The sequence below is a fragment of the Strix aluco genome, chromosome 5 (assembly GCF_031877795.1).
Source record: "Strix aluco isolate bStrAlu1 chromosome 5, bStrAlu1.hap1, whole genome shotgun sequence".
NCBI lineage: Eukaryota > Metazoa > Chordata > Aves > Strigiformes > Strigidae > Strix > Strix aluco.
The window spans coordinates 16,980,901-17,004,228 of NC_133935.1; the positions used below are offsets into that span (position 1 = coordinate 16,980,901).

The window sequence follows — 23,328 nt, forward strand, 5'->3', positions numbered from 1 at the left end:
TGAAGTCCTGTAATGGACTTTGTGGGACTAGACATTCGTGGAGCAACTGGCACAGGCACAGTCTAAAGCTTTAAGGCTGAAACCAAGCCTGACTCATGGGAGTAAGAATCAGGGGTTTCATAATGTGTAATGAAGGGACAAAGATACTGAGAAGTTTTAACAGTTAAATGCTCACATGTATTTCAAAAACTACTATCAAATTAGATGTGCACCAAGCACTAATATTACTTAAAAAACGGCAGCAAGAACACCATTGGCTTTTACAAAATCTCGGGCCATTCAAAACTTTCTTGTAACTGTAGAAAAGAAGAGAAGCATAAAACCCCACATGACACTGATAGAAATAACTGTTTTTCTCTGCTTCAGAAAAAAAAGAAGCTAACTGCACTTAGTATCAGCCCTGCTGTACTCCTAAAAGTTTGCACAAAATGAACCCGTTAGTAGGCGAGCAGCGTGCATCTCCAGGGTATGCATTCTCTCCTCCTTTGCATACACTTCTTCGCTCATCAAAGCAATATTCAAAGCATCTTTGCCACCTTCCAGGTTAGCACCAGAGCACCGACAACAAGAGACACCTCAAAGCCGTGACTCCGGGCTCCGCAATTCCAGGAAGGTCACATTTTGACAGGTCCCCTGACAGAGGAGGGTGAGAGCCGACAGGCCAAAGGCAGAAAAGCGAAAACCCCCAACACCCAGCTCCTCCCCAGGGGGACAAAACCCACCTCTGCCCCCGGCGGCTCCCCAGGAAGCGGCTCCCCAGGAAGCAGCTCCCCGCTCCAGCGGATTGCGCTCACCCCCTCTTCCCCGGCCGGCCTGCAGACGGGGGCACTGCACCGGGCTCCCAAGCGGCACCGGGCACCGGGGAGCCCGGGCTGCAAGGGACGGGACGGGACGGGACGGGACGGGACGGGACGGGACGCCCCCCCCCTTGCCTTCCCCTCCCCGGCGCCCCGCGGGGGAACTCACTGCGGTCCGGGGGAGCCCCGCCGCCGGCCGCCGCCACCAGCTCCAGGTAAGCGGCCCAGAGCCCCAGGGCCAGCGCGCCCAGGGCCAGCAGCAACCGCAGCAGCCGTCGCCGCCGCCGCAGCCGCGCCAGCAGCCGGCCCCTCATGGCGCCGTTCAGCGCGCCCGGCCCCGGCCCCCGCTGCCCCGGGGCATGCTCCCGCCGCCGCACCGGCACGGCACGGCACGGCACGGCGCCGCGGCCTCGCACCCCCCGCCTCCGCGGGGCGGGCCCAGGTGCGGGGCGGCGCCGCGCCCCCGCGGGGGCAGCTCCCGGCCGGGCTCTGCCACCGCCCCCCGCACCTACCCCCGCCCCGCGGGGGCCGAGCCGGGGGCTGCGCGGCGGCGGCACTGCCTCTCTCCCTCATTGTCCCGGTGGCCGCCCCAGGGACGGCGGGCGCCGGGAGCGGAGCCGTCCCCGCCCGGGCCGCGGGGGTCCCGCGGGGTCAGCGCTCCCGCCGGGGCGACCGGAAAAGCTGCTCTGGCGGTGGGCACGCTCCCCCGGCTCCAATTCCTCCTCAAAGCCGGTTTATCGTGCCGGTAGGAGCGTTGGCGGGTCCCTCCGGTGAGAGGACGGGAGATGGTAACTCCTCTGCACGGAGGGAAGCGGGACGAGAGCGGGCGATTCAAACTGGCACGGTTACACGCAGCTGAACCAATTTTAAAGTGACTTTTCACCTACTGCAACAAGTGTATTTACTTCAAAGAGCTTTGCTCAGTCAGGAGGAGCAGGGCTCACAGTCTCCAAATCTCCTTTCTGAAGCAGCTGACGAGTCGCGATGTTACGGAGGATGTTGGAGGCCCACGTGCAGCTCAGGACCGTCCTTGGGTGTGCTCAGGGCTTCATTTCACACCTCAAGCACACCTTTGCAGTGACTCCCAGCCGCGCCCCGCGTGCTGTTGGTGTGCGTCACATCGCCAGGAGGTCTCAGAGGACGCGAACTGGATTACTCCTGGGTGAAATGAAACTGGAAGATGCTGTCTGGGATGTATGTAATGCACCCAGCTGGGGAGCTAGTCCAGAACAACCTCTTTCCAGACATGTATGGTGTGGGTGTTGGGTCATTGGCATTGACCATTTCCCTTCACAGCTCTGCTGCTGCGCAGATGCAGCCCCTGACTGTGCAACCATTAAGAGAAACCCCAGGGCTGAATTTAATTTTAAAAATGCATTGCAACAATGATAGACCTTTTTTTGAGGGCCCAGGTTCCTTTCACAGCAGCCTTCTGAAGTGGGAGGCTGCGTGAAAGGACACTCACCATTATTTAGCCTTAGAAAATATGCCAAATGGCATGGAGGGCCATGGAAGAGCGGTGAGAGTCCCAGCAGGGACAGGCTGACGCTGGCAGAGTGCTGGCATCCCAAGTGTTGCACTGGTGGGGGACAGAAGCAACATCTCTAGTCCCTGGCATCAAGTGCTGGACGCTGTGTTCCCAGTGTCCAGGCAGCACCTAGAGACACTATCACACATTGGGATGGACAGACGGATGATAGGTTTCCTTTTTCTGAAGGCCTCACAAAGGTTTCAGAGCCATCTCCCTTGAGCCCTGTGTTGGAGAGATTTTTCCTGGTTTGGGAAAGTGCATCCAGAGAGTTTTATATCTCATTGTGGAGGTGGAAAGACATGTTTCTTAAGATGGAGACAAATCCTGTGGTGGGGGACGCCTGTGAGTGGCTCTGCCCCTGGGCTCCTCTGCCTCCCCAGGGACAAGGTCAATGCTGCAGCTTTTGCAGTGCAACACTTGCGTTCCTCCTTCCTACCTTGCCAGAGGCTGCAGATGCACGTGGCACCGACCTGAGCTGGAATCATGGTGCTACTTCTGCCAGTGCAAACAGAAAGGGCTGCCAATACCCAGCCACCTCCAGTACCCCCATGGCTGAAAACTTGAAGCTGTGCGCCAGTTTAATCATTGCAAGGCAGGAATCGCATACAAGGGTATGGCACTTACTGTTGAAGTTTTTTGGTGATGTGTGGGTTTGGGTTTTTTCCAGCATGAGAGAAATAAGCCAAGTTTTTCATATTTGTTCAAAAAAAAAAAAAAAAAAGAGAAAATAGTAGGAAAATTTGTAATAAATACAGATCTAAATGAAACTTTATTTACTGTTTAAAGAATGAGAGTTGGACAGTGTGTTCTTAGGAGGAAGTTGTCTGCATTTCTTAAATGAACAACCTTAAGTTTGGAAAAAGACAACTGCACTTTGTTAAAACTTTGGTGCATATTAAAATATTGAAATAAGTAAGCATATTTTCCCCATGTGAACATGGTACTAAAATGGGAGGGGAGGGGAAAGTGAAATTATAGGTTAACAGTAGTACTGTTGACTTGTAAAGAAACAAAATCTTTTTCCTGCTAGAGCTATGCTATAATAAAGATACAGAAAAGCTCTTTTCTCTGGAGAAAAATCTGAAGGAATAAGTGTGGCATGTTGATGTCTGTTACAATATAGTTACACTAGAACAATATTAAGGAACAAAATCTGGATATGTAATAAATAGTGGAATGAGGAATTTGAATAGCCCTACACTGTATTTAAAGTAACTTATTTGGTCCACTTATTTATTGCAGGAGTAAGATTATCACTTACAGTAATGTTTTAAAAACACCTCACATAAAGGTTTTTATCCCAAGTCTACCAGCAGTCTTGTATTCCCAATTTCTCAAGCATCCCAAATCACACAATGCGTGCCCAGACCCCCATGTCTCTCATCTTCACTGGGTGCAATACGGTAGCAGTGGAAACTACAGCTCGTCATAATCCCACACGCTGGGGTCACCACCATTAGGGGAAGCAGCAGCAAGTAAGCTGGAGGCTGGTGACGCAGGAATAGGGTCTGTCTGTCATTTAGATGACTCGGACAGGGAGCCCACACTGCTGATGGCCCTGACGGACCATCCTTGAACATCGGGCAGATGGCCGCTCACTTCAGGATACACCTCTCCTCACCTACCCTGAACACCCTCTTCAAAGAAACTGACTTTTTGCCAGATAACCCAACTGGAGTATTTTTTGCTTTGTTTGGACTTTTGTTTGTTTTCCATTTTGGCTATGTTTCCTCATGATAAAAGCAGGCTTTGATAGGAGTGCAGCACTTAACAACACACATCTCCTGTTCCTCCCAGCTCCCCTCTCCGGCTCAGTCTCTGTGCATCCCTTCCTCTTCTTGTTATGCTTCTGCTTCTAGTTATCTAACAACTGTTTCTCTGTTCTGTAAATTACTTTTAGCTCTGTGCCAACATCCTTTCTCTGTAGGCTCCCCAAAGGTTCAATTATCTCCTTCCCTTCTTTCTTCTTGTGTAATTTTCATTTTAACACTAATTACCAGCTCCACACCAAAGATACCCAACTGTCCCTAGCTTTCACCACCACGGTGGCTCCACACCCCTCTTCCTGACCTCAGCCATGCTCTGAAGCACAAACAATGACTTCATCTCAACATTCATAATCGAAACGGCTCAAAGGCAGAAGTGTTTCTAAGAGGAAGAGGCAGTCTCTGAAGACACAGTTCCCCATTATTTCCCTTTTTGGCTCCTCAGGAATGGACTGGGCTCTAAAAGGCATTACTGGTGGAGCTATCCCAGAAAAATCCCTGTCAACGCTGCAGTTTAACATTACAGTAAGGGAATCAGCATGGTCCCATAATTAACAAACTATTAGCAAAAGTTGTGCTGATATAGTGGGTTTTGCAAACACAGTCAATCAGCAATGTGATTTTTACCAATACAGTTACACTGCCAACATTTGTACGAGCTGGGGTTTGAGACTTCCTCTCACTTTCACTGCTCACATGGCTATGCTCCCTCAGTTCTGAGTCTGACAGCATCATGGTCACACCATTGCTCTCCTACAGCTTACCTGTCTGGGTGGAAAGCCTCATTCACGATCCTGTCTTTTCACTGCATAACTCCCTTTTCACAGGTCTCAAGCCCTAGCTGTCCAGATAAAGTTAGTCAGCTGTACAAAGGACACATTTTTACATGAACTTCACCCAGTACTCCTCTAGTAGCACCTCCTTGTTGTAGGTCCTGCCCCATGAATCGGCCTGAATTGCTTTCCACACTTCAGAACACTCTCAATATCTAGAGCACATGTTTGCACTTCCAGAACAAAGTTTTTATATACTTTAAGCTGAGAACTTTCAAAAGACTTTTCAGGCTTTAGACATTTACCATAACAAAAGATATATCTACGTGTTTGATCATTTTGCAAATTCATATTTTCAAATCTGACAAGCCTTGCCTAAATTTCCTCCTCCCCATCGTAAAAGTACCATACTGTGCTCATCATCCTTATGTTTCAAGAAGTTCCAAAGATGTGCCACAGGCATTTTATTGGGGAGAGTACAGAACGCAAAGCTGACCAGCTCTCCCTGTGATGATACCAAGCAGACTTCTATCCACCCAAGGTAGCACTGAAGAGGAAAAAAACCTGGTTTACTGGACAGTTTAAAAGTGACTCTATACTGAGATAAATGTTTACAGTAAAAAAAAAGGCAATTTGATCTCAATCAATACAGGAGAATCCAGCACATCCTGGATATGTTTCACCATGGTAAATCCAGGGTCTTTTTATTCAAATCGAACCCATTTCAACAATGAAGCCCTTCATGTCTGCATAGTTAATCATTGTCTTGCTTGAACATTGAAACACTTCTGTATTGAAAGCCTCTCTGGGTTTTCTGAATAAAAACAAATAATCTGTATTTACACATTTGTCCACAATCCAACAGCATCATAATTTTTAAAACATACAATTTAGTCAGTATAAGTGAATGGTTAACTCCACTGAGGGCTCTGTTTACAAAGCTATATTTTTGGAGCTTACTTGAAGGGCAGCTACTCTAACTCATATTCATATATACCCTTTCTCCAAACAGTTCATTTGGTGCTAAATGGGAAATATCAGAAGTCTACCCATTCTTCTCAAATACTTCAGTGATAGCAGAAATGTTTCCTGCTAGTGGGTTAAATTCCTGTTGCCTCCAATGGCACGTTTCAGACAAAGTCCTAAACTTTTGATGCAACATAAGAATCAAAACAAACTTTGCTCTTTGTGCCTAAACCCTACGAATTCATCAGCCAAGAAGAATCACTGCAGCTTTCACCTCTTACGCCTTCTACACTGTATCCAAGTATGTTTTGGTACATAATCCCAGTCCACATGCTAAAAAATGTGTATACTTCTACAGCTGGACTTGGCAAATTTAAAAATAACTGTTTAGGAAGTAAAGGGGATATTTCTTACAATTCAAAGCAACTTGGGAATATAAAAGCAAAATATTGTGGAAAATTAGAAAGAAAAATCTTAACATTTCCCTTATATACAAATGGCCTATGATGTTACTTTGAATGGGGACCCGAAACATCTTTATTAGGATTTTGACTGAGCAGGCACAAATACATTCTAGTGTAGCAGAACTAAATGGGTTTGTGAGCTGTAAGTAAAAGTCTGAATGACATCGCTTTTCATGAATGTGAACAGACCTACCAGAACAAAGTACACAAGGATGTTGCTCCCAGCTAGTCTCAAAGAAGTATCTGATTACCAAAGAATTACTTCCTGGTCTACACACAGAGACATTACAATTCCAGAATATTAGGCTGCCCACAGAATCCATCCATACTGGTAAAATGTGCGTGTTTCTGAATTGATACTACTACTTACATAAGCAATTTAAGTACAGCCACTGCATAAAGTATATACTATACTACTATTTAGATTTATTCTGACAGCTATCAGAACTGTGGCCACTGTTAATCCGCCTTTCTAAGTGCAGTCACAGTGTCAATTAATTTGGGAATTACTGCAAGTTGTGGTATAGGAAGATCATGAGGGGGTTTTAAAATTTAGGGGTTTTTTTTTTCTTTTTTTCTTTTTTTACACCTTGTGTAACCTTGCTGTGTAGGGTGAGCTGACACAGCATACATTCCTATAATTAAGGCAACTGCACGAGTGCTAAAAAACTCCTACGAATATTGTATATAAATAAATCATAGGTTTAAAGCCAGAAGGAACCAATAAATGATTTCCTGTTAGTTCACATCATTACATTTCATTAAGTTCTAATGTGCCAAACCCAGTAACTTATTAAAACAAGCTACCTTCTCCAGAGGTGCAACCATTTTTTTGATGTGAAAATAGAGATGGGAGAATTTGTTACCTCCACAAACAGTTTGTTATAATGAGGGGAAAAGAGCAATCTTCCTGTTAAAAATGTATGCTTTTTTTTTTATTAACTTCAGGTTCAGGCTACTGGTTCTTGCTCAGCCTTTCTCTGTTGGGATGGATAGAGAGGCTTTTGGTAGTTTTTCATCTTCAAGATACACATATATTAATCAGTCTTCTTAATGTAGTACAATATGAGCTCTTGCACAACCTTTTCCCTTCTGCTGAATCATCTGTGGTTCTGTGCCTTACCCAGTATTTCAACATCCTTTCTGAAATGTACACACTCCTTCCATACCTAAATAAGGCTACACAACTATAAAGTTTTCCCCTACTGCTCATTTTTCTCCTATTTATGCAAAACACATTTTAGTATCTTGGCTCACAATAAGAACATTAGTCCAGTTCTAACCTTTAATCCTCTGTAGGATAGTCTCCATATTCCTAGAATCAGCCATTTTGGAGATCATTCAAATTCTCCTACATACGTAACCTGGCATTTCATTGTATTGAATGATACAAGTCACACATTACTAACTTCAATTAGCCAAAAAAGCTAATCTTTGGAGTAAATGCCAATTTTTGTTTTCTGCCCAAAAACTGTGGAAGAAAATTGACTAATATAGGTCTTGGAACCTTTCCCAGGAAACCCTTTTGGAAATGCCAATAATTCTTTACTCGACATCTTAAAGAGTAGTTGTCAGTGGTAGAAAGCACTTGGCTTTCTAAAGCAGTTCTTGGGTTGAAGGTCCACATTTTTTTTGGCAACAGAAAACAACATTTCACATCATCACAATATCACACATAAAGAGCATGTACAATACTTTGCAATTCCTGTGCTTGGACAAATAGAATGGATTTACAGATCAGCACTACTGTAATTTCTCCACCCCTTGAATAAGAAGGGTTCATAGACTAGTGGCAGATTGAAAAGAAAGTTCAAGCTCCACTTGAATTTTGACACATCAACAGATATATTAGGAATGTTGTCATTTTATTCTATTCAGTCTTTCAAGTAATAAGGAATACTGGTAAGGAAGACAGGAAATTAAACATTTACATCCTTCTTCCCCCAATACTTCCTCCCAGTCTTACAAACCTCAGTGTCAAAGCTTACAGTCTTTATCCAGACACGTTTCATGGCTTTCAAGGGAGGAAAATGTAATTTCATAGGCAATTCTTTAGCTTGGAAGAGTTGAAAATAAACAGAAACTCATTTATTTCTATAGGTTCAGGAGACCTTTTTGCTAGCTTCACATCAGCTGAATTTAAGTAGATGGACCCTGCTGAATAAGTGGCTAATACTTCATTATGTAGCAATTTTCAGAAGCAGCCTTCCAGGACCTGTGATAACTGATATCTTATCTTCAAACCAGTAGCATGTTATTTCACATACAAACTCACTTTAATTAGCTAGACTTGCCTGAGAAAGTACTAATCAGCTAAGAAAGACTGAGACTAAATGATGGATAGCATTGTTTAATTACCTTCCTCAACTCTCCACATAGCATCAGCAACCAAGTTGTTCATGAATCAGGTTCTGAACAGTTCTACATTTGCAGCTAAACTAATCAGTGCAACGCACTTTAAAACAGCCTCTTCTAAGTTGTAGTACTAGTTGAGCATCCATGTGCAGACTGTCAGCCACCCACACTAAAGACTGTTTGTGATGAATTTGACCTCAACAACACAAACAAAATAACAGCCACAGTACAGGACCATAAGGGACAGCAAGCCAGTCACAAAAAAGGATATACAATTGAAATGGGCCTTGACTTCCTAAGGGAATTTCCCCTCCCGCATTGCTTTAGCTGGTGCTATAAAAACAACTCTTTCTCCAAATCTTCACAGCACAAAAACATCTTTTACATATCTACCTCTCCCAAACACTGAATGAGGATCTCCATGGCTGCTACCACATCCAAAAGAAACTGCCTGCTTTCAGACACAGTTCTTTACAATGGGAAAGGAAATGCTGGTAGCCTATAGGCTTATATTTTGGAAAGATATTATTCCACTTCTGTCACATTTAACAAGGTAGGAAAGGTACAGTAGGAGACAGAGGCACTGAAATCCCTTTTCCAACAGAGATCTGCTCTCAGTCTACAAGGTGGACAAGATTTGCTGATGCAACAGTAACCTGCAGCTATAAACTGAGCTGAAGCCATGTTGTAACCCTTTTCATGATTTCATCTGTTTTCTAGAGTTGCAATGCCCTGATGTTTGGTATGAAGATAATCATCATATAGCTAGAGTTATATTTATCATGTAGGAACTAGGCACCCCAATTCAGTTATGGTTCAGTAGCAACAACGGCTGTAGCAGAAGTTGACCATGATTTGTTCGTACCTAACCATGATACTGTTTAAAGCTACAAAGATAAATAATATAGTGGTTAAGGAAGATATTAGATGCCTTTTATTATGGGATTCCTCTGTGTGTTAACATAAATTGGGAGGAAGGGGATGAGAAGATGACACTCACTAGTGTAGTAATTTCTTCCCCCCCAAACATTCAAAACAAGTGTAGATGTTGCTGGTTCTTGTAGATGAGTTCTGTAAGAGGTTTTCTTTTTCCACCATATTAAATCAGCCAGGTTTGTCCCAATTAGGTTAGAACCAAGCAAAGGGAAGCCATTTTAAAATAGTTATACTGTCAAGGGGAGAGTCAGATGTAATACGCTTTAGTACATACTTTCTATACATGGTCTTTTTCAAAGAAAATTTCCAGTTACATCCTGAAGTGACTAAGCACCAAACCAGTCATCATTTAAACCATTTTAAAAGCTGCTTCTCACATTGGAAAAGGTCAGTCAAGCAAATCAGATCTTCAACTAGATCCTTCTGTGATTATTAACTTCATTATAACCATATATGTGGTTATAATTTGCTTCAAATAAAGGTGAAGGCCAGTATACACTGACCCCTACCACAGATATGAAGGTAAGATGAAGTCATAAGCATATTCCTGATATATCAGTCATCATGTACTTTCTATGTCAGTCTTACGAGGTGCCATCTCTCAGTTGAAACAGTAATATCATCTGGCACGTTAGGAATGGCTCGTGTACAGTGTCACGACATTAACTGCAGATTTCCTCAAGCCTTCTGTCACTGGATGCCAGGAAACAGACAGGCAGGAGCTGCTCTCACATATGACTATTCCATCCTAGCAATGTCCCATTCCTAAAACTAGGATGCCAGCTAATACCTCAGCTTTAGCAGACCCGTAATTCATTCTCTAAGCCATAGATTTTTGCTTTTAAGTTTTTTAGTTCTCCTTGAATTTTACGGGTTAGTCTGTTTCCTTGGCGGATCTCATGTAGAATTGCAAGATCCTGGTCTGGTCCAATATTCTGAGTCACCTAAAAAGCAGAAGAAATACAGATCAACAAAGCTGTTTGAGATACAATTTAGAGAGTATTAAGATGAGGATATGAGAGAGAGAGCTCTAAAGGAGACCTGCTGTAGGTCTCCTTTATCTCCTTTAGGGGATGCTTAAGCTAATATCACTAGGCTAATGCATATCACCAATAGAAAGGTGCTCCAGAACCAAAAATAAAGAACAAAGCTTGAATACATTTTGGTGTTATATTACCGGCAAGGAAGCAATCTGGATAGAATATAATCAACTTTACCCATAACCTGTTGAGTCCTTTCTAATTCCTGTATTATTTAGAGACCCACAAAAAGAGGCAAGTTTAAATATTTATCAACTAACTTTTATCTAGTTCTAAGTACCTCACCTGATATGACATTTTGTCATCTTTTGCTACTAGAATTAGATGTGTTTTAACTACTGTGGCCAACCTGCTGCCTTCTGAACTGCACAGGATTCAAGAGCAGTTCAAGTACAACGCCCAGTCTCAGGCCATGCCATATGGCCCATACTGAGCTGAACAAAGGCTGCTGGATACTCAGAATTCCAGAAGGCAAGCTAGCCAGGGCTGCCATTTCCTGTCGCCCTGGCAGCACAGCCTTGGAAGCTGCTCTCAAAAGCCTCTTTTCTCTCCACTCTTTAGGGTGTCTCATTGTCATCATGTAGTTCTTGGTCAAAGATTTTAATATGCAAATCAGAAAATTTAGTCATCTGTAGTCATCTTGTCCTCAAGTGATGAGAAGGATTTAAAGATCACGCTGAAGACTTCTACCAAGTATTTTGTTCCTCTGCCCTCTTGTGGTTAAAAGTGTGCACACCCACAGTTACAAAATACACAGGTCTGTAGTGAAGGTACCGCAGGCAATTTCTTCCCTATTCACATATGCTGTTTAGTCCTTAAAGTTTAAAAACCCACAGCCCAACAAAAAATAATTTAAAAAAAAATCGAAGCCTTTAGTGAAGACACATGCGTTAGTCTAAGTAAACTGAACTGTGCACCAAAAGTATAGAAAACAAGTGAATTGGTGGCACTGCCAGACTCCTGAAGAAGCGTCAGTTGGACAAAAGCTATGCCTAGATCATCCTCTCAAGCATATCTTAGATAAATATCTCAACCTAAACTCCAAGCAACATCAAGGCTGTGGCTTCCCTTCTAAGCTCTTCCAATGTTCATCTACATATCTGGAAGCTTCTACAGAGTACGCAGCTTCAACTTCCAGCCATTGTTTCTGCAGTGATTTTTGTAGTTACAAATGAGATATTAACAAAGGAATAAATATAATATTCACAATACTTAAGTCAATGATCTACCTCTTACTGGAACAAAACCAAACACTATGGCCCCCAGAAAGAAAACCAGTCATTTTCTTTGCAGGATTTACTTCTGAAACAAACTACTTCACTGCCTTGCAACTTTGAGACAGCTGAGTGAGCTACAGGTATCAGATAAGAGCTTTCAGAGTTGCAACAAAAATACACAGCTAATGTATAATCAGGACAGTTTCTGACAAGCTTGATGCCTGACTGATTAACAAAGACAAAACTTTTTTGCTTCATAAAATATGTAAAAGGGCAAGTTTTGTCAAATACTAATATCTAAAGGAGCACTTAAGAAAGAAATTATTTCCTTAACTCTAGGGAAATACTGCATTTAAATACTGAGAATACACCTCTGTAGGGCAAACCCATAGTAAGTCTGACTCAGAAATGCTTAGCTGTTACCTTAAAAAGCTGCTTCTCTACATCCTTCAGCTTCTGCCGAAGCTGTTTAATGTCATTCTTGAAGCCTTCCACTTCCATATTACGACGTTTTTCCAAAGCCTCATATCGCTGAGTCATCAGCTTCAGGCGCTTCCCCATCTTTTCTGAGCGTTCCTGTGGAGATAAAAACTCAATAGGGTATGTAAAATAAAGGCTGCAAGATCATCACATAGCTAGCAGATGATTACAGAATAATTACCTTAAAGAGTTCTCTGCCAACATCTCTCTCCTCACAAATCCTAGCCAGCTCACCTTCCAGGGTGACACACTGCTCTCTATACATGTTTGACAGGCGCTGTTCCTGCTGTAGCTGTTCTTGCAGTAACTAGGACATAGGAGGAACAGAAAGAATCAACTCAAAAGCCAGTGCTCACATGTCCTCTGCTCTGGAAAAGCAAGTGTGATAGATGGACAATATGACAGGCAAATAAAACACCTGGACCTACAGCTAATGAAATAACTAGGTAAGAACAATATTCTAACACCACTTCCATTACCAAAACCTTTTAATTAGGTTTTCAGTTCTGCATGACTACATCATCAGTTAAAGAACTCTCTCCTCTTCCCTTTAAAAGGAATATTCAACTAATGCTGTAATTCCCCTTTTCACAGCTGCTTGCCCAGTACTGCATTTCAGCAGCATCTGCATTCAGTGCTAGATGAAAACAATTCCCTATTGCCTGTTTACCCACTTCAGATCTCCCAACTTCTCACTGGAGGTATACTAGAAAGGGGAAAAAAAAAATCCCGACTACTGTAGAAGAGCTGGGGGACATGAACTGAGAGGGCTTATACTACCCCACCCGCAGCAAGGAAGATATCGACACTACGTTCTAAGGCCATTAGCTGAGAACATTTACACTAAAAGAAAGGCGTGTGCAACAAGCAGGTTAAGAGCTGTTGGCCCACATATCACGTGGCTTGCAGAAGTAGGGATTTGTTCTGGACATAAAAGAAACTGACAGTGAAGTGCTACCATAAATCCCAACTATACATTTTCTCTGGACTTTTAAGCAATGCTGATTTTGAGGCAGGAGAGGTTTTTTTTACATTAGTACCAACAAAAATGTAACTTATGGCAAGCCAGTACAGCTTTGAAACAGCTGCTAGCTACTGCCTAGCGTGACAAAACCCAGATGCTTGCAATTTTCCAGTCAAACACTGTTAAAGAGCCTCTACCTAGGACAAAAAAATTACCTTTATTTCTCTGCTGTGGGGCTTCCAAGCTCCATCATCTGCTTGAAGCATCTTCTTGGTATCCCTCTGCTTCTCTCTTCCTGGCTCCCTGCTGATAATAAGCTGATCCACATCTTTGTCAAGTTTCCTCATCAGACTGTCCTTCTCTGCCATCCATGCTTTCTCATTGGCTCGGGCATCAAACTTGAGCTGCAGAAAGTCACGAGTACTCTCATATAAGAGATTTTGGGTCTTATGGAGTCTGTAAAAAAGAGAACCCAGTGGAGTTAACTACTTGCCTAGTTCCTACATTTATTCCTAGTTCCAACATTTATTATATATTATTATTGCAAGTTGGAAGAAGCATGGAAGTAAAAGATAGGTGCTTTCCTAACAAGTTTAGCTCTTCTCATCTAATGAAAGAATTGATATTCCTTCAATGTGAAATAGGATTTTTAATATGCAGGTTACTCCTTTTATCTTCTTCCACACACACTACCAGATGGCTGCATAATTTGCTTTTCTGCCTGCTGCAGGAAGCAACATACTGAAAGCCAAAATATTTCTATTGTTCCCCTCTCTTCTCATCTCATGACTACATCGTGGTCATTCTCTCACACTCACTTATCTGTTACAGTTTTGATCTTGTCCTTGTCCCTCTGATGCTGGACCTGGGCTTCCTCCATGTGAATCCGCCTGTCCTCTAGTAGTGCCTCAACCTGTTCCTTGGATAATCGTGTCTGTTCTTCTATCTGAGCTTGCAGGGCCTCCACCTGAATAAGCAAAGACATGACTGAATAAGACCTCATAGCAGCTCTGATCGTGTTATTGAAAGTCTCTCAAATTCCAAGATGCAGATCAAAGACTCTACCCAATAATACCCTTGAGATTTCTAATTTCCGAAATTTTAATTTTAATGCTAAGTATTTCAAACAACTAAAACATTTTAAGAAAAAAATCATGCTATCATCAAGACAGGCATATTATAAGCAGCAACAATAGATTGAAGATATTGGAAAGATTTAAATTGCACACAGGATGTAACAAATCCTGTGAAATATGCAGAGACATATCTGTCCCTATGCTACCATCTTCCAATGAAATGGTGATATAAAAATACCTAAACTCTAGGAAGGCAGCAAGTACACATATCTTGAACAAAAGAAATTACTCAACCAGAATGAATTACTAAATGTAAACAAGATAATGAGTGAAGGAGTGGGACGCAAAGAATCTTGATCTAGGGCACATAGTCGGGGAGACAAACGGAACAAATAATTGAAAAATGTACATCTGGCCTATCTGAAAAAACTTGGTGCATATTTAGATCGCTTATTTTTATGACAATTTTGTATGATGCTTTTGCTCCAGAATAAATGTTGTTGGACAGTTAACTGGCCACTAGGTTAGTCACCACTGCCCTTGAACACATAATAATAATAATAATTAAAAAAAAAGAAAATCATCTATCTGCTGTACAAGTTTGCTCTTTAATTTGCTTCTCCTGACTCATCCTTCCTCACGTTTTACATACAGCTTCTGGGATCTTCCTCAATTCATGATGCTGTACATTTTGTCTTTCATTCTGTCATGCTATCTACACCCTATTTTTCACTGAAGTCTAGCAAAGGGAACATTTCGTTGCACTAGTGCATCTTATCAGAGCTGCCTAATTCCATCTCAGACACATTGCTTTTCTCAGACTTACACAAAATACCCAACCCTGCAGATCTTCTGTGGGTATAATATAAATTCATAGCCACAACCAAATTATGGGAGATAATATCAATTACACATTCTATATTTAAGGGCAACACATTCCAGTTGACATTCCTGAACATCTGCTTATGTCAAGCTTCTAGAATCAGACCCAAGTTCTTAAATCTAAGCCTACATTCATCGCAAAGAAACAGCTATGTAAACAGACAAAAAGTAGGAATCCATAGTAAGATGTGGGAACGAATAAAATTGGTATGTCTACATCTTATCTAAGCAGGCAGCATATTTGTCTATCATAATTTCCTGGACAGCCAGGAATTACGGCCATCAGTTAGCAAATGTTGTTACCTGAAGTAGAAGTGTTTGATTATCTCTCTGATATCTCTCAGGACTTTCTGGTTTATTTCCTTTTGCTGCTGGTTTTGAAGTGCTCCTCTTGGTGCCTATTGCAGAAATTTAACAGAAGTAGAAAAGGGTTTTCCAATCTACCTGCAGTACCTTTCCAAGCATGAAATATTGCATGTTCTGGCAGGCCTGCAAGCCACTGCTACAGTCACAAGGACTTCTAGGAGGGCTAGCTGTAAGAAAAGAGTTTCAGAACTTACAGTGTTCGCATACCTTTATCCCACACTATCACACCACAATATTTAGCAACCTACTAATCCTCTTGGCATATATAGAAAGCAAACTTAACAAATTTTCTTAAAGAAATGATGAATAGACAGATGACACAGCTGCACAAGCATCAAGGCTTGAATGAGTTTTGAGCTTGTTTGCTAATTTCAGTCAATTTGGAAGAGGCAGTTATTTCAAAAGAGAAAATCAGTAAGCAGGCATACAGAACCACCCTCCTGTCTACACTAAAGGCAGGCAGAACCCCCACCTTGGAAAGGCTGTGGCTAAGGGTGCCTGTCCAGCTGATACCTGCACAGTTCCAGAACAGCCATTCCACAGTCATACCAGCCTCTTCCCTAGCTAAGCAGATCACAGACACGAAAGCCAGCTCAGGTTATTTTAAAAGATTGTGAACAGAAGCCAAGAGTAATGCATGTGTATGTATGTACACATGGATACATTCAGGGAACTTAGTGGAGGTATACCAAAGTATTCACAGTCAGGAATTATTTTGGTATACTGGACACGAATACATAGAGAAACAAGTGTCAATAGCTGAGTTGCTGTTAATCAGCTTGGTATGGTACCTGTTCTAGAAGTATCGTTTTGTTCATGTGACACTCTGGATTTAGCTGGCCTTTGCAGAACAGTAACCTACAGAAAGAAGATTAGATATCTGTGCTGAACATCTGACTTCTCCAAAGTTGCAGTGGTCAAGAACAAATCTTAAAGAGTAAAATGAGATATCCAAAAGAACAGCATTACCTTACGTCTACCATAAGATAAGGAAGACATTCACAAGTGTGATGTCCATGTTGAAAAGTTTCCTTTATCATGGCTGAGTTTTGCCATTTCTGCCTCTATTTTTTTTCACCGAAACTGGAAAGTAATCCTGCCTTTGCTGGCTTCATTAGGATGAAAATCAGCACCCTCAGCAGGAAAAAGGAGCATTTTGGGGACAGAGAGGAGAAGAGGAAGGTGAAGATGAAGATTATGTTATTTCCTTCTTTCATACTCCTCCTTGCCTTAGCAAGGGAGAAACGTGAAGCTTGATTTATCAGCATATTCACTCAAGCTACTGAACAAGCCTGGGATAAAAAGCTAACCAATAAAACTATTTAAACAACTCAACTGTTGAACTGAAACCAACTTAAAAACAGGAGGCCATGAGGGAGCACATTATAACCCCAATGCTTGTGTTCAGGTCAATGCTATATAATAGGCCTAATTTTAGAGCTACTCTATATCAGGGAATTTCAAAGCTTCTGCGAAATTTTTGAGCTGCTTGAGCAGTGCAGAGCAACCACAAATGATGCAGCATATTTCAGCCTTTTTCTGCACCTTATTCCAAGATAAATCCTACATTCCATCAGTCTCTGTATGTTCAAAGCATTCCCAATTCGTGACTTTCTTAAGTAGGTTCAACTATGCTGCACTTCATATGCACTGTCATTTAATCCATTTGACATTATTTCTGAAACATGCAATACAATATTACCTAGAGGGGATGGCTCTTCTGCAGTCTCCTGCCCAGCAAACTGCTGCATTAACCTCAACACTGCTTTATTGTTTATTGAGGCACTAAGAGATAGGCACTCTGAGACAGCTGATCTTCAAACACCACACCTGGTCATTTTCTGCACTTCCTTTTTTTTCTTTCTCTTTGTGGTGTTCTCTCCAACTTCTCAATGACTGTTTGCCAAATGGTTTCAGACTCCTATCTGGCATTTAGGAGGCTGATCAGGAGGTATGTTTTGAAGACAGAAGGGGACTAATGCTAAGAGGACCTACTTCCAGTGTGCTTGTTCCTATTCATCTGTCAGCAGCTGTACTAAAACCTGATGTTGCTACAGAGCTACAGATCCCTCCTGCTTTGGGCTCATTTAGCAACTTTTGACTTACAGGACAAATCTGGTCTGTGGTCAGCCTCTGGGGTACAGATCTTCATGTTACAATCAAAAGCAGATTTCTACAGAAAAATGGAACTTGCCTTATGTGGAGGCTCCTTGTGAAAATATGTAACTTCTCCTTTGTCTGTTCTCACTAAAGCCAGGAGATGTTGAATTTTTTTTCTATCCTCCAATTCCCTGGAATTCAAAGAAAGTGGTCAGCATGTTGCTATTTTTAAGTACATCAAGACATTGTGACACACTATCCTTCTAGTTCACTCATTAATGCAACTTTTCCCAACAGCTGCAGTTCTTGAGAATACTGCTTTAAAAACACACGCCCAAAGACATTGCTGATGTTGCCGATATAATAACACCACTGATTCTGCTGGCATTGGAGAGCAATCCTCTTTTCAAGTATGACTTTACTACATAGGCTGATACAGCCATAGCACATAATGGTAAAGAATTTGCATTCCTGAGTTATGAACTGTGGTTATAAAATCCTTTATAAAATCTGGTGTATACAAAATCCTTTCAGATACTTCATTCAATAGATTGTAACTGTCCACTCTTTTTAAAGCAAACTACATCAAGGGCTGTGTTTCATCACTCTTGAGAAGTGGCAAAGTACACCAACCCATGTTTTGACTTAAGTTCTTAAAACTTTAATAGAAAACATGATATTATCACCCACAAATGTTCTGAAGAAGGCAGGGAACTCCTTCGCCACTGGCAGCTAGTCTGATACAGCAGGTTATATTCCAGTTCACCAACTAAATGTCATTAAAAAGGAGTGGCTGTCAACATGATGTCATAGAGTGAGGGGAAACTTTGCTTTGGTCTGTATTTGAGCTTAAACGTTTTTAGGGCTGAGGGAGGAAGTTTTGCCAGGCAGGTACAAGGTCTGTGTATTGGGTTTGTGTGGCAAGGTTGTGGCAGTGGGGAGCTACAGGGGTGGCTTCTGTGATAAGATGCCAGAAGGTTCCCCTGTGTCCAACAGAACGAATGCCAGCCGGCTCCAAGGTGAACCCACCGCTGGCCAAGGTTGAGCCCATCAGCGACGGTGGTAGCACCTCTGTGATAAATATTTAAGAAGGGGAAAAAACTGCACAGCAGCAGCCAGAGGGGAGTGAGAATATGCAAGATACAACTCTGCAGACACCAAGGTCAGGGAGGAAGGGAGGGGGAGGAGGTGCTCCAGGTGGCAGAGCAGAGATTCCCCTGCAGCCCGTGGGGCAGCCCATGGTGAGGCAAGCTGTGCCCCTGCAGCCCAGGGAGGTTAATGGTGGAGCAGATCTCCACCTGCGGTCCGCGGAGGGACCCCACACCAGAGGAGGTGAATGCCCAAAGGAAGCTGTGACCCCACGGAGGATCCATACTGGAGCAGTCTGTTCCTGAAGGACCACAGCCTGTGATAAGGACACATGGAAAGGACTCACACTGGAGCAGTTTGTCAAGAACTGCAGCCCATGGGAAGGACTCATGTTGGAGACATTAGTGGAGGACTGTCTCCCATGTGAGGGACCCCATGCTGGAGCAGGGGAAGAGAGCAAGGAGGAAGAAGCAGCAGAGACAACATGTGATGAACTGACCGCAACACCCACTCCCTGTCCCCCTGTGCCGCTCAAAGGTAGGAGGTAGAAAATTTGGGAGTGAAGTTGAGTCCGGGAAGAAGGGAGGGGTGGGGGGAAGTTGTTTTAAGATTTTTTTTTACTTCTCATTATCCTACTCTGATTTGATTGGTAATAAATTAATTTCCCAAGATGAGTCTGTTTTGTCCATGATGGTAATTGGTGAGTGACCTCCCTGACCTTATCTCGATCCACAAGTCTTTCGTTGCATTTTTTCTCCCCTGTCCAGCTGAGGAGGAGAGTGATAGAGCAGCTTGGTGGGCACCTGGCATCCAGCCAAGGTCAACTCACCACAGTCTGCTTAAATCAGAACCTCTGCATTCAAACTGGCAACTCACCATTCAAATCTGAATCTACAATCAACTTCTGCTCTTCCTTCTACTAACAGAATAAGAGGCATAATAAGTGGAAACATATTTAGCAGCCCAACAGATTGCATTCCACCTCCAAGATTGGTACTATTTCATAGGAGCCCTCTCTGGAAAGCGTGGCATAATTGCTTCTCTTAAGACTCCAGATCTGGGTAAGAACTAGAACATAATGCATAAAATTGCTACTGCCAGTGACCCAGCCCACCATTTAAGACAGCACACCTGATTTTCAGCCGGTCATTCTCTGAGTAAAGACGAAGGACATGTTCTCTCTCCTGGAAGAGGTAGACTTGCATATCACTCAAAGCCTTTTGCAACTCCACAATCTCCTCTTCTCGCTGATGAATCTCCCATTGCAATTTGTGCTAGGTAGAGAGAATAAGGTACTTGAAATGATACAGAGCATTGGGAAACACTTACAAACTTCAGACTGCTTGTCTAGAACGACTGCCAGGTCAAATGAATTATTTTTTTCTCTTAGAAAATTTGACCAGATGAGGGCAGTATTGGAAAAATTATTAAAAAATATTTCAACAGGGAGTTCAGAACCCTGAGAATCATTGTCACTATACAACAGTCAAATAAGGCCTAAGCTAGGGTCTCCAGTTCCCAGGGGTTGCACTTCTGCACTGACAGAATGGCACAGGTATGGGGAGTCTGACATCAACAAAAACCTAGCAAAGCCCCTGTAATAGCAGTTACTCTTAAAATAAATTACTGAAGAATAAACATTAAAATATCCATATGGTTTAGTAGTGAGAAATCTGGCTAGTTACTAAGTTTCATTAATGATTTTCTACCTGGTGTGGAAAACTAACAAACCTTTTAGAAAACCATTCCCATAGGAGAGAAGGCACTATTTTGGAACCTGCCGCTCTTTTTACCATATGTTGAATGAAAGTAACTTGTACACCGCATATTTCCCAAGGACTTTTGGTCTGCTTCAAGCATGACGAGTCCCTTGAAAAGGGACCTCAATCACTTCAGAAGTGATCATTCTATTCCCAAAGGGTCATTCATTCACAATTAAAAGATGACTGCTAGACAGATGTATGCTGTAAGGCATATCAAGAGAACTAAATATCATACAGATACTCTGTAAGCTTTCTTACTCTCAAAAGGCAAAGGTTTTTACATTTTGGAGTCTCTTTTAAATTTGCATTTTTTTGCTGAGTAGTATACTGCTTAACAGCCTACAGCCAAGCTTATGAATTCCACTGCACTAAATACAAATTATATCCGTATCTCAAAGCCCATTAAATTTGGACAAAAGAACACTCATTCTTCACTATGACAAACAAGGGAAAGAAGTTGGACAACATGGAAACCGAACATCTAAACTTGGGCATTAATTTTAAAACAACAGAAACAACCAACCTACTGTGAAGATGTAACCAAGCTACTGTAACTTAAGAATAGAATAATATCCTACAGGCATGTTTCTGTTTGCTTTGACAGAGGACAAACAGCTCAAACAGCTAGATTTTACAATCAAACCCTGAAACCTACTTATTTTTTCTTAGCTCAATTCTACCACATTATTGGTAAATCTTAATACCATCCGTGCTTTCAGCTGAAGAAAAAATATTAAGTTTGTGTAAGGATACTTAGTCCATCATCATTCAAAAACTCTTTTCCTAACCTGCTCATCATATGTTTCTTTGTATCTCTCCAGCCTTTTTACCAAATCCTCATGTTCCTCATCAAAGTCAGCAATCTTCTTGCGGTAGTATTCCAGCAGCTCCCGGGAGGGACGGAGAAAGGCCAAGCGCTCATTGATTGAAGGGAGAGGAGTAAAGTCCTCCTGACTTGGAGACTGAGAACTAGCATATCTGGATGAGACATGGGGGGTTGCCAGCCTGGACAGAAACAGTTTCTAATGACATATAAGCTTCAGGCAATAAAATTTAAAAAACTTTCTAAAATAGTTAAAAATAAATTTTCAATTTTAACACAGGTTCCATTCCAAAAACAGATTATCTTGTCTGTGCTCCAGGTATTAACAGGAGATCACAACATTTACGAGAACCAGAAGCTTTGATACAGAACAGCTTGCAGGCTTTACTGTATGGTGGAGATGGGGCCAACTGAGGGAAAAGGGAGAAAGAAAAATGTTATGGAAAGAAAGTCTCATAGGTTATTTTGGAAGGGTGAACCTGAAAGGAAGAGGAGGAAAGAAAAGAACAACAACAAAGAAGACAAAAAGTCCATTGTTGTGCAATTAGAAGCATCAGCAACTGTAAAATAAACAGGAAGACATAATCTGTGACAATCACCATCTGATATCCAGAGAGAAAAACGCTATCTAAAGAAAGACTGTTGATTAAAGACAATAATTCAAGTTAGCTGATGCACAAGTCACCATAATTTAAAGTGTAGGTCTAAGAATCTACATACTTTCCTTTCTGGTGTACTTAATGTCTTACCCACATAGCTTGTCCACCCTTGATAGTGAAATAGAAGCTTCCAAGTTCTTGAATCTTATGTTGAGGTACTATATGGAAATCACGTCAATATTACAAGATGTATGTATAATTACATATCTGATTTCTTTTAAGCAATGCTTACTGCATTCAGGCATTTAATCTGCTTAAACAAGCGTGAAATTTGCAAATAGAGCCACACACAGAATTCAAAATTCTCTTGCAAACTTTTAATTATTGATGCTGATCCGACACTTTTGTTTAATGATACCATGAATGACACAATTAAAGATAAGAAGCATCTTTATTAAAGATCTGCTTAACAAAAAAACCAGCCCAGAATCTGATTCCGGAGCTAGTGTCAGAACTTTGATCATAAAGTGATGTGGCAGGTGACACTGAGGCAGTGACCTTTATGGAGCAAGCTCACCAAAGCTGCTTAGCTCAGAACCCCTGTGTTACAGCCATGAAAACATGCCAAGCTCCCTAATTCCTGGCACTGGAGAAAAGTATTAAATATGCAATAATATGATTATTTCACGTAGGAACTTTCCCACCAGCTGTGCTCAGAAATGCTTTAAACACCACACTTGGAAAAATAAGTAACAGCGACAGAAGAAAATACATAACATAGGCACATGGTAAATAATTTATTACCGAACTAAAGAAGAGTAGAAATGGAAAGGCGTAAAGATAAGGAATCACAGCAGGCACAGAGCGGACAAAACGTTAAGCCTGGCTACGGGACAGAGAGAGGAGAGCTCCGGGGCCAGAGCCGCAGAGCGGTTTGGGCGCGGGGTGCCATGGAGGCAGCCCCCACACTACCTTCTGGAGCGAGGGGAGTCCGTCGCGCTCATGGCGCCCCTGCGGAGCGGCCGGGCTCACCGCGGGCAGAAGCTTCGGCCCCAGGTACCGCGGGAGGCTGCCGGAGGGGGGGGGGGGCGGGGTGCGTGTGGCAGAACTAGGAGCTAGGGCACGCTGCAGGCCCCACTGAGGACGGCCGTAGCCGCGCGGAAAAGCCCCCAGGGGGCTCTGCCAAACAACCCGGGGACAAGCTCCCGAGGCGGCGCGGGAGGAGGCCGGTACATCCGCTTACGGGCACCGCGAGAGGCCCCCAACGGCAAAATAACCGCCACCGCCGCCCCTCCGCCACTTAAACAGCGAGACCAGCTGCCGCCGCCGCCCCTCCACTCA

General features: G+C 42.6%; 2 protein-coding genes across 2 annotated transcripts in view; both read right to left on the reverse strand.

The window, feature by feature from the left end:
* B4GALNT3 (beta-1,4-N-acetyl-galactosaminyltransferase 3) overlaps window positions 1–1,131 on the reverse strand; it is a 70,064-nt gene extending 68,933 nt beyond the window's left edge. The window contains exon 1 of the mRNA XM_074826168.1: window positions 967–1,131. Within this exon, the coding sequence (XP_074682269.1) occupies window positions 967–1,111 (145 nt within the window). The 5' untranslated portion in view covers window positions 1,112–1,131. The remainder of the gene's footprint in view (window positions 1–966) is intronic.
* An 8,432-nt stretch (window positions 1,132–9,563) lies between these two features.
* CCDC77 (coiled-coil domain containing 77) lies at window positions 9,564–23,304 on the reverse strand. The gene is made up of 11 exons (XM_074826169.1): window positions 22,960–23,304; window positions 21,354–21,570; window positions 19,934–20,076; window positions 17,808–17,904; window positions 16,405–16,471; window positions 15,551–15,645; window positions 14,108–14,256; window positions 13,505–13,745; window positions 12,507–12,632; window positions 12,269–12,421; window positions 9,564–10,532 (listed from the first exon to the last, which is right to left on the reverse strand). The coding sequence occupies exons 1-11, from the start codon at window positions 22,989–22,991 to the stop codon at window positions 10,386–10,388; spliced, it is 1,467 nt and encodes a 488-aa protein (XP_074682270.1). The 5' UTR covers window positions 22,992–23,304; the 3' UTR covers window positions 9,564–10,385.
* Window positions 23,305–23,328: the final 24 nt, after the last annotated feature.